General features: G+C 39.5%; 1 protein-coding gene across 1 annotated transcript; it reads left to right on the forward strand.

The window, feature by feature from the left end:
- Positions 1-679: 679 nt before the first annotated feature.
- LOC115737877 (MYB-like transcription factor EOBII) lies at positions 680-2,457 on the forward strand. Its single transcript, XM_030670271.1, has 3 exons — positions 680-823; positions 1,024-1,153; positions 1,720-2,457. The coding sequence occupies exons 1-3, from the start codon at positions 691-693 to the stop codon at positions 2,372-2,374; spliced, it is 918 nt and encodes a 305-aa protein (XP_030526131.1). The 5' UTR covers positions 680-690; the 3' UTR covers positions 2,375-2,457.
- The last annotated feature ends 10,070 nt before the right edge of the window (positions 2,458-12,527 follow it).

Genomic DNA, 12,527 nt, shown 5'->3' on the forward strand with positions numbered 1-12,527 from the left:
TTTAAAGAATTTTTTCCTGTCCTTTCCTTTTCTTTTTCTTAGGGCTGGCAAGAGGCCGCCGGCCACTAGACAAGGACCGCGAGAAGGAGTTGCCAACATACCCAAGAAGCTATTGCCCTAGAGACCGAGCTCGTGGACTTATAAATTATAATATGCAGTTTCGTCTCTTTTCTTGTCGCGAGGCAAAACGCGCTCCGAAAAAGGCTTCATTTTGTCACCACGTACTGCAAATGGAAGCTCGGACTAGTGAGTTTGAACTGAAATAGATTGCGATTGAAGAGGAGGACTCGAAAAATGGTGGAGAAAGTATGAACCGGGTACGTGTCTGCATGGACAAATACATGTTCTACACAGAATATATGTTTGCAAGTAAAATGATCGTTCAGAGACAATCAATTGCCGCATGCATAAAACCAAACTTACCATTCTCCCCGTATAAGACCCGACGAGACCAAACAGTCTCTCTCTCTCTCTCTCTCTCTCTCCACGTATTATTTCTCATATGTCTGCTCCGGCCATGACCATTCAATGCATCTGATAAAAATCAAGCCCGGCTTCTAAAATGCCAACTATTTAGAACCGACGTACCCACCAAAGAGCTCCACACCAGATTTGCAAACTTTTGAGGGACAAAAGAGAGTTTTGGGGACCTTACCAAAAAAAAAAAAAAGAGAGTTTTGGGGAGGAAAAATGGTGAGGAGGCCATGTTGTGAAAAGGAAGGGATGAACAAAGGAGCTTGGTCTGCTGAAGAAGATGAAATCCTCATCAACTATGTCCAGATTCATGGTGAAGGCAAGTGGCGAAGTGTTGCTCATAATGCTGGTACCACCCCTTCTTCAATTTTCTGAATAAAAGGCATTGAACTCTTTAGAGGGCTTAGTTGGTGCGTATGCAGACTTGTATGGGTGTATTCCTTCTTCTTTTGGGTTCCTTCCTTTCTTCAAAATGTGAGTTCGTTTTAGTTAAGTTCATTCAATTCGCAATCTTTTTAAGATTTCGAGTCTTGGGATTTTGCTTGGAAGGTTTGAATAGGTGTGCCAAGAGTTGCCGGCTTCGATGGTTGAACTACTTGAGACCCGGCATCAAACGAGGCGGCATCACCAAGGATGAAGAAGATCTCATCATCCGGCTCCACCGCCTTCTCGGCAACCGGTGCGTCTACCTTGTGCTCCCCTATCAATCGTTCGATGCGGTAGACACAATGAATCATGACATCAGGGTTTATATTGTCGTTTCTGAAGTGAATAATATGGTGCTAGGTGCAGTGCAATGGACTATCATCTCGAGGTTCTTGTGAACAAACTGAATACTTCATCTAAGCTTAGAGATTCAGATTGAACTGCTTTCTGCAATGCTTCATTTGCTGACTCTCTCTATCATATCGAAATCCGCATATTTATAGCGCTCAGCCGCTTAACCATCCTTGGTGGTTCTAGATGTCTGGATCGATCTCATGTTCATGTCAACCCTTCTGGCTCACCGAATTGTATGACGTGTGTAGGTTTACTTCCACGTTTTCGTGCATGCTCCGTTCATGTGGTCCACTTGAATTAAACCGCTTCATGGATGGGGGGAAAACTTGTCCTCCTCGTTCATTATTGCCCTGTTCCCTGTCAAGAAGTCTCAACTATCTTCTCAACTCTTCATAAATTGCTGATGTGACCAGAAGATTTAAGTCGTGATTATTTTGTTTCCACGTAACTTTAATGCACATGCAGGTGGGCCTTGATCGCGGGGAGGCTTCCAGGACGAACAGACAATGAAATAAAGAATTACTGGAAGACCATCCTCGCCAAAAAGTGCGAATCTTTCTCGCTGCAGTCTTGTGCGAGAAAATCGAACCGCGAAGAGGAAGTTCTGCACTGCCGAAATCATGGGTCGAAGAATAATTCTGATCAAGTCATTGCAGACCAGCCATCAGTGGCCGGTGTCTGCGGAATTCCAAATCTTATCCAAGAAGAAAAGCACTGTTTGGTGGAGAAAAGCATAGGCTTGATCAGTAACGGCTGCAGCATTGACAATCATGGCATGTTTTCTTCTCCTCTGGGCCGAGATGAAGGCGATGAGGGTCATCTGAGCTTTTTGACGAGCATCGACGTCGATAAGGATTTCATAATGGAAGTTGCCGGGTCGGAGACACAGTTACTTCCCGGCAACGAAACCGCGCATGAAGATAATAGTTATGACATATTTGGTGGGTTCGACAATAAGACTGCCATGTCTTCATCTCCTTCTGACATCACTTCTGATGATCAAGTAGTCGAGATTGAAACTGAAACTGAAACTGAAACTGAGGTGATGTGTGATCAGCAACCGTGGCTACATGTGGAGCTGAAGAAGCTGGCTTCGTTTCTTGATTTGGAAGATGAATGAAGGGTACACAGATTTGACATAAAATTGACAAGTAGAAGTAGTTGCAGTAAAGATTGACCGACAAATTGTTGGGTCACCTAACTTCTACACAAGGATTGTTGTCGTCTCTCTCCCAATAAATTGTCGAAATTTGCGTCCTGCTTTTGATCAAGTCATCTGCTTTTGTCGAAATTTGCGTAACATCTAACATAGAAACCATCGAAGCTAACAACTTTGAAAATTCAAGGTAACCCAACTGATTCGATTAGACAAAGTTTAGGATGATACCTACATAATTGGAATAGCTCGGAACCACAAATATTATTATCCTAATGTCTGAATTATTGCCACTATCCCGTATATTTTGAGGTGGAAAGTGATGCGTTTATACACAATCAAATAAAATGCAGCGTCGTATTGCAACATTTAACATCTTTCAGTAGGCCCTCTGGTAGATTGAAAGAAGGCTCGGGCTCAATTCGAGCCCTAGATCTCAAGCTTTGTCCCCTTCGCCTTCTCATTCTCAGCGACAAACAACTCCTTCTATTTTCTTGCATTAAATCTCCTTTTCTCGATCAATTATATACCACATGTGTTAAATATGTCTTGAATTTTATGTACTCAGTTTTGTTCATCACCTGACTCGATATATTTTTTTGTGTGGCCTAAAAGTGGAGAAAAAATTGAGATTTAGTTTGTGATGTGGAGAGTTGGCCCTATTGGTCCAACTCGGAGCAAGCGAACAAATTTCCATAGCGGTATGAATAGATCTCTATAGGGGTTTGGGGGCAACGCCCCCGAGAAATTTTTTTTTGGCTCTATTTACACTGTAGCTAGGGTTTTTTCGTTTATATTGAGGATTTTTCTTACATGAGAGACTAGTGAGCCGTGTGCTTTTGTTCGATCGATAAGGCCGACTTCTGTAATCTGTACTCTCTTTGATTATAGTGGAATCTTATTTTTGCTTCGCCCATGGACGTAGATCACCTTGATTGAACCACGTAAATCTTTGTGTTTTGTCTTTGCTTTTGCATTTGTTACAACAACATGTTATAATCGAGTCCTAAACTTTTGATCACGACATTGATGAATTTTTCATATATCAATCTACTCGTTTCTCGTGCAACAAAATGATGTCCCTATGTACGTCTCAACATAGAAACACCTCACCGTTTCAAACAATTTTGTCCCTTCCGTACTAAAAAAAATAAAATAAAATGGCTCTCGAATGATTTCCTGTTAAAATTGACCAGATGGACTTAATTAGCTAAACGTAAAAAGGTTTAATACTTTTTGAACATTTTCCCCCTCAAAGCAGGCAGCTTTTCTTTGGGAGACAAGGACAACTACAGAGGTGGAGCCCTAGAACACAGGGCCACATATTAACTCATCCAACGTCTTTATTTCAGGTGTGGGTATGTGCTCATGACTATAATGCAACTTGCATTGGAATAGATCGAGTATTGGCAAACAAAAGAAATGTTAGAGAAAGAGTGGCCAAAAACAAAAGAATAAAAGATTGTCACTTCTTGCATTCATAAGCATTTATGTCGGGTACCATATTTTATCTTGTCACTTTTTTATGTGGTTCTTGAACAAAGCCATGTTTTTGGACCTGCGCATGTCCTTAAAAGGCTTAACAGAAAGCTGAACGCTTGCTTCCGTAAGACTTTCTGGTACTTTTCTCTTACCAGGGGAAGAAAAAATATTATGGTAGGAATTGTGGGGGGGTGGTGGGGGGCGCTCGGGGGTCGGCCTCGGACCGACTTTAGATAACCAGTAATTTGGAAGAAGACGGGTAGGTAGCAACCATTGAAATTCGGTTGTCGACCAGGAGAGAACAAACGTTCTGTTTGATATTGATAAGAAGTACGTGGAGAATATTGCATGAAGCTAGCTAGGGTTTGCTACACAAACAGAAATAGAAAATATAGATATTCGTTGTCATGTTTTAAAGGTGACTTCTCTAGAGTCTTGTGCTCTTTTAGGCTGAGAGATCTTGGCATATAATCTAATAGCATGTTCATGAAGATAATTTATAGTATTATCAATTGCTTAATAGAATAATGTACAATATCCGAATTGATGAAGTTCAATCTCTTTTTAATCTTTTTTATGGCAATGTTCCCATTTTCCTGGGAAATTACATGTGTAAAATGATCCTTTTTATGATTTACGTAGTCTAGATTTGCGCTCAAGTTGTACTTCCTTGTCAAATTGTTAATGAGGATAGAAAATCTACTTTTGAGTTAATAATGTAGCCCGATTGATTAATTTGTAGTGGAATGACATGGTCATTTTGCATAGTCATATGATCCCACCCATAACCATTTTCTGTAAGATAAGATGTAATAATTCTATCACCAGCTAAGAAATCTACAACACTTAAAAAAAAATGAATAGAAAAATACTCGAAAATTCGCTATTTGCTAATTTCCGAATTTGTCTCAAACCCAATGTACACAATTCATGCTTAAAAACTTTAACGGTAAAATTATCAAAAAAGACCTAAATCTATTGCGATTGTATCAACTCGATCCTAATTTTTTTTTTTTTCGAATTGAGTCCTAAATTTTTTGCAATTGTGCCAGTTCAATGCATTTGGGCGGCCGGCGTTGACGTGGACATTTCTAATAATATTTTATGCTTTTTAATTTTTTATTTATTGCTTTTATTTTTTCGTAACTTTTTTCTGTCTTGTTTCTTTACTTTTTTTTCTTTTGTTAGGGCCGGTAGGAGGTCGCCGGCCTTCAACAGCAGCACCTTCAAACTCTACCACATTTTATGAACCATTTCTTGAACTTTTATTTTGTTACCGTTCCTTCGAATTGTGCATCTTGTCAATCTTTTACCATTAATAAGATTTGAAACTTATTCCGCCAGTCCCCTCTATTCGACTCGATGGGATGGTTCCCCATAACCTTCTGGCATGATACTCAGTGTTTGCCAGGATTGGCCGGGTCGGGTCCAATTGGAGTTATTGGTCTCCAAATCTTTAAAAATTTCATTTTTGCTGCCGATTCAAAATAAATGAATTTGACCCGAGAAGGAACTTTTCCACCAACTTTCCCAATTGACAATTAATCACGAAATTTTTGCTAAGATGTTATTCCCCGGGACCACATTATGTTAACTGAGACTCAGGGTCACGCGCATTTGTAGTGGGGGCCAAAGCCAGGCAAATTTATTGCTTTAATTGATTGGGGCTTGCATCGTGGAAAATCTAAAGGCATCTATGTTTTCTAATGAGCTGTCCAAATTCTACTCAAAGCTTAGTTTTATTTAACTGAGGTAATGTTCGTAACTTGTAACCCATCAAAGAAGTATTGTCAATTTACTTAATCGGCGATGTTTGTACTTAATCAAGGGTGTAGGTAAACATGCGACATTTTGATTTGTTTACTTGAAATCATACGATTTAACTTAAATGGAGTGAGGAAATAGTCCGACCTTTAAAGAGATTAATGTAGTCCTAATTACCATACGTATTTCATCGATTATGCACATCGTGTTAATGTTGGTATTGACATGGGCGATCTCTAAACTTTTTTTGGGTTGTTGCTCAATCTAATTTTCGAAATCTGCTTAATTTTATCAACATCATAAGCACTTTTCTTACATGAATTGCCACGTCAAGGTTTATTTGGCCAAAATTATGATGTAAATTGCCATATTGTCTTCCTAAGTCAAGCAAATCTTTGTTTTCCTTTTTTTGTTTTCCCTCTCCTATTATTCCGAAATTACGAGACAAAGAGAGATATCATGCAAAAGCCACATGCAAGCCACGTGGAAGCCAACGTGACAAATCAAAGGTCAAGTTAACATAAATTACGAAACATTAGCTAACGATATTAGAAATTTTGATGAAAGGACGGCATTGAGAAATATAGCATAGAGTTGCTACATTTTACAGGATCAGAATATGAAAATGCAATCATAGTGGTGTAAAAGGCCTCTTTAATGGACTAAACTCTTTTGACCAAAAAAAGACTAAATCCTTTTTTTTCCCCTTTTGATAAGCAGCTAACTATTTCCCACAGCGCGCTTTTAGAAAGTAAGAATCAAAACAGTAAAAAGGTCTATTTCACCTTAAACTCAAGAGGGCAAAAGAAGTAATCCATGATTAGCATTGCCCAAATTCTCGCTCATGCTTTTCGTCTTTGCATGATCATAAACTTGGGTTTTATTATTTTAACACTAAACAAATCGGAGAACTTGGCTAACATTTTTCGACCAAAGAAAAAAAAAAAAACTTGGCTAACATTTAACGCTGTCAAAAGCTATGTGAAAATTACTTTCGTATAGTTTACAAATGAAATTATACTTTTTCAAAGTAATTTAAAGGCTTGAGCACAAACACGTAACCATTATATAAATATATCGACGCCTTTAATTAGTTGAAAGGAAGTAAAGCACATGTGATAAGTCAAAAACACTAAAAACACAAGCTAAATTTCACTGGTAATTGTCAAGGGTACAGCTCAAAATAGGCCATGCCTCTGGATCATTGACGAACGTCGAGGAATAACAAGATCACGATAAAGATCGTGGTCAACTTTAGCAGGTCAATCCAAATGTCCTTATGCTATAATATTTATCAGTTTATTGCATGTGCATGTGCGTGAATTGACCATTGATTAGGGTTCAGCCCGCCGGGTGCTACGTAACCAATAAAAGAACCACGTTCTGTCACTGATTCCTAGAAATCTGTGTGCATCAATGCCTTCTGTGGAATTCCTGCAGAGGCAGATGACCAACAAGAGTCCCATTCATACAGCAAACCCTAGATTTAAGACCATTTAACTTCACGAGAAGTGCTCTGGACAGACGGGAATTCTCCCGCTGTTGGGATGCTAACTTAAGTACTTCTACCCGTGCTGTATAAAGCTAGCCTAGGTACGACCAATGTACAAGAACATGTCAAGACTAATTTACTAAATAAGTAGAACGTTAGGATTTGGGACCCGTATAAATATTATTTTTCTCAAGTTATTAGGTTAAGAAGCAGAGACAGAACAAGTTTTTAGTTTTGGAGCTACTTTTTGTATAATAGATTTTCCTTCTAGTCTTCCTATGGTTTTTTTTTTCGTAAGAGTTTTCAAGTAAATCTCTAGAGTCTTCACGTAAATCTATGTATTCGTCTCTTCTTTTTCAATTTTAATTTCGTTATTGTTTCTGCATCCTTCCATCGTAACACTCAACAAAAAAACAAATCCGAAGACCTTAACAATAGAGCTTTTCGTATGAACTTGTCTCTTCCCTTGATATAGGTGTTTTAGGGTTCAACTGCACTAGATGACAGATGACAAACCATACATTCTAAAAATCTCCAAAGGACCGATCATACTACTCCATAACTTCTTCTTCTCTGTGGAATGAAATTAGGGAAAAGAAACTCAGCCGACCCAATCTTCCCCTTCTCTCCCTCGCCACATATTATTATATTTCTAACTTCTGCCCCGTCGACTATGCATGGTTGTTTAATGCAGCTATGACCCCAAACCAAGACGAACCACTTCTATAAATTTCGAGATGTTTAGAAGCAACCAACTCATCAAAAAAGTTCTGCAAGCCGTATGTGATTTCTCTCTGTGCGTTATTAGAAATCGTATTGAGGGAAAACAATAATAGTATAGCACCAAAAAGTTTTGGACGGAAAAAATAAAATAAAAAAGGTGGTGAGAAGTCCATGTTGTGCTAAGGTAGGGATCAACAAGGGAGCTTGGTCTTCCCAAGAGGATGAAACCCTCATTAATTATGTCAGGATTCATGGAGAAGACAAGCGGAGAAAAGTTGCCCAGAATGCAGCATCAAACGATGTGTTTGAGGTTGTTCCATGGACGACTTTCACGAGTGAAAGCATAAAAGTTTGTGTAGCGCCCGGGTTTTATTCGTCTTTCTTGATCTTCTTTTTCCGTTTGCTTTTGTTGGTCGAAAAGGTTTGAACCGATGCGCCAGGAGCTGCAGGCTTAGGTGGTTGAACAACTTGAGGCCTGGCATCAAACAAGGTGACATAACCAAGGATGAAGAGGATCTCATCCTTAGACTCCACCGGCTTCTCGGCAACAGGTGCAACTTCGAATCTCGCATGTTCATGTGGAAATTAGTAAATGAAAACTATCATTTGTGCGCGTTTTCGGCTAGTTGACATGATCAAGTTGATTATCTAATCGTGGTTAGGATCCAAAAATGCCCCTGTGCATTCATTCTAGTTAAAATCTTAGGATAATGTCAAGTGTATTGTATTTTTTATGTGTGATTAGGTCATATAAATAACTTCAATTATATATACTCGTGATTCTTTAGGATCAATCCACGCTCATGATAACAACTTATAAGCCGTATAATGTAAAATAATTACAAAGCAATGCAAATCATCCCTCAAGGACGTTCATTAGGGTTTGGTGGTTTTCGTGATACTATTGATCTGATCCACCACGAGCCCCCACGATCGGTAATACTCGCGGGGTCCTTGAGCAAGGGTGGATCCAATTAGGAGCACAACCCTCCGAATTGTGGTCCTTATTGTCGCCTTCTTGGACGATCTCATGCACAAATTAATTTGCTCATGAATATAAGGTGCATGAGATAGGGTTCTTGGTGAAGATTCTTTGCTCGATTATGTCCATACATGTGGTCCACCGACCTTAAACCTCTTCAAGCTGGCTGAATGCATTATCATATCATTCAAGTCACCTTCCGAAGTCCTGCCATCGAACTATTTTCTGTAAGCTGTTGATCACGATCTAATCAGAAGAGATTAATCAAGCTTACGGTCTCCACGATCTAACCAGGTGGGCCTTAATAGCAGGGAGGCTTCCTGGACGAGCAGACAATGAAATAAAGAACTGCTGGAATGCCAATCTCGCCAAAAAGTTCGGATCTTTTTCGTTACCATCGTCATGTGCGACGAAATTCGGTTAGGACCGAGGGATTCAGGAATATCAAAATCACAGGACGATGAATCACTCGCCGGTGGATCCAAATGAGCCACAGGTATCGATAGCAATGACGTAATCTCTTCATCGTCTCCTTGTGGATACTCTTCATTACACTCCTCAGGACATGATCGAGTCGAGGTTGAGAGCGGGTTGATGAGTGGCCAGACCCCGTCGCTGCATGGGGAGCTGAAGAATCTGGCTTCCTTCCTTGATGTGGAAGATGAATGGATGGAACTCTGAGGCTTTCCTTTTTCTGGAAAAATAAATGAGCAAGTTAATAATTAGGACCGACCAAATAATCTGTTGAGATCGAAATCTTAATTGGGTAAACCTTATTTCATGGGATGTCGTTTATGTTCCAATAATATGGTCCGATGGGCTGGTCGGGCAAATTTGTAACCCATCGTTGGCTCATGTAGCAGAATTCTACTATTCCAATGTCTTAATATATTTCTGTCCAAAAAAAAAAAACCCTTAATATATCTATTGGTAAGATTAATATATCATTTTCTGCATGATTTTTTGAAATTTAAATAATGTTTTAAAGTTTGAGAGGTAAATAAAAATATATTTTGTTTTTGCTTAAAAAACAAACAGGCAGGCACCAACTTCTTTGGATATTAGCAACAAATTAGCGTGAAATCACTAACTTTAGCCTCATTAAGGTATCATCACCTAATTTTGCTCATTTCTCATATTTCAGAAACTTTTCATGTATTTCCAGCATGTCAAAATTGTGCATAATTTTAGGGAAGGAAATTCATGTGCCGACTGGTTAACAAATTAGGTCATTCGCTCATGTGATACGAATGATACCTCAATTCTAAATAGGCCATCGAGATGTTTGATTCCTTTATTGATAAGTGATCGGGTTGGATCAAATTTCATTAGGCGAGTTCTTGCGTAACATTTGGGCTTTGCCTCTTGTTTTGTAATAACTTACAATCTAATCTGTATATATATAAAGTCCTTCAGACGTATATTTAGAAAAACAAATTATAAAAAGAGTCTTGTCCTAATTCACAAGAGGGAGGACCAAATCTTGAAACAGGGATGGGCACTGTGGGGGTGGACCCGTAAATATCCGAAAGTGACGTGCTGTTATTGAATGACCCAGTTTTCCCAGGTCCTGGACCACAAATACTTCTATTTGTGGGGGTAGATGAGGCCAATTTATTTTCATTTTTAGGTCATCCTTCCTTTGTCCTCACATGCAAAAAGGCAAAAATTAAGCCCCAAAGAGAAAAACCACATCCTGACAATGTCAACTTGATGCCTGCTTTCTTTTTGTGGGCCACTTCGATTTGAGCAAGGAGGTTTTTTGCTACATTTCCAAGGACATGGTCCTACAAACTGTTGACACAAGAAAGGTTGTTGCCCGAATTCTGTCTCGTCTCGGGAGGTAATATGTAATCGCGTGCTTAAGATTTAATCGTGCCATCACGGGTATGGCATATTGAGCCGCTTAGAGTGTTGGGAAATGCTATGACAATCGAGTCATTACATAACTAAGGTAATTAATCACCTGACTACAAAGAGAAAGCGTCACCTGCAACAAAGATTATTCATGATGCTTGAGAAGTTTGGCACACCCACGTAACATCGATCATAATTGTGATAATTATGCTCTAGCAGTCTTGTTTGTCTAAACTGAGAGCATTTCTGCGCATGCATAGCGTGGTCCTAACAATCATAACTTATTAATTTGTAATCATAGTTTTCATGTAGTTCGACCAAAAAGCCGAAGGGGAGAATGTATATATTAAGTTAGACCACTTATTGATTATAAGTCGATATTTAACCAAAGATTGAACTGTTTTGAAAATCAAGAGAGCATATATCGCGTCATAATGTCAGCACATCACGCGACGTAAATGTTAGACAACGAATTTTCTGGCAACAAGTAGCAACCTAGTGTAAAGCAAAGATAATCGCACATTGTATCATTCGTAACTTTCCCTATGTCATCCCAATGTGGGCTGCTTGTAGGGGGTGCCAAATGGACCCGTGGGCCCGGAACCGGCCCGGAACCGGCCCGTTGACCGGCCCGGAACCGGCCCGTTGACCGGGCCCACGGTTCCAACCCGGTTTTTTTAAAAAAAAAAAAAAGAGGAGTAGGTTTGATAAAAAGAGTAATTGGGCTTTGGAACCGGCGGTTCCGAACCGGAACCGGAACCGGCCCGGAACCGGCGGTTCCAAACCCGGAACCGGAACCGGCTCTTCAAGGGCCGGTTCCGGTTCCACTTTTTTTTGGAACCGGAACCGGCGGTTCCGTTGAACCGGCCCCCTCTAGCTGCTTGTGTTGGTCCTCCTCAATTCGGAGGAGGGTTTTTTGGATGACGGTTCGGTTTGTACAGGTTATTCGGTTATATTAAGCTGGTGCATTAGTCGAAGCACTCACCGACAACATAAATCATGATCTATCGCCTATGTATTTACACAAAAAAACGTCATTGATCCTTTTTAAAACGTATTCTAAGGCGGAGAGAAAAGCAGACGGTTTCGATGGAGCATTGATTGCGCATCTTTCACGGAGGATTCATCAGTAGATCCAAAATCAGCGTATCTATTGTCGCCCCCATAGTTTAATTTTGCCGACGAAGGGGAAAGGAATAAGTACATCGAAAGCCCTAAAACTTATCTTCGAAGTACAATTGAGCCTTCAAATTTTTAAAAAGTGTAATTAATTCGTAAAACTTGTCAAATTGGTACCATCAAATCTTTTCATTGATTCCGACCAACTTGGTTAACGAAAACTACCAACGTGACTTCTTTTTTCTCCTTCTAATTTTCTCTTTTCTCCGTGGCGATTACGTGGCTAAAACATGAAATATTAGGTTGAAAGGACAACGTTTAGGTCAAAATCGGAATTTTTTAATATAAATTCTATTTAAATCATATTTACAAATGCAAAATTTAAAAAAATACAAAAAAAAAGAAGAAGCAGGAAAGGGTTGCCGCCGCCCCACCATCAACAGCCCTTCCCGATGGTGGTGGGGTGGCAGCGGCGACCTCAAGCCCTCACCTACTTCTTCCTCCTCCTTTTTCGTATTTTTTTTTAATTTTGTTTTTTTTTAATTTAAACAAAATTTGTACGAAGAAAATCATACTTTTACATAAATGACATCATTTTAGCCACGTCAGGGTCACATAGAAGAGGGAAAATAAGAAAAAAAAAATCACAACAAGCATTTTTCGTTAGCCAAATTGGACAGAGTTAACAAAATGATTGG

The sequence above is a fragment of the Rhodamnia argentea genome, chromosome 8 (genome assembly GCF_020921035.1).
Source record: "Rhodamnia argentea isolate NSW1041297 chromosome 8, ASM2092103v1, whole genome shotgun sequence".
NCBI lineage: Eukaryota > Viridiplantae > Streptophyta > Magnoliopsida > Myrtales > Myrtaceae > Rhodamnia > Rhodamnia argentea.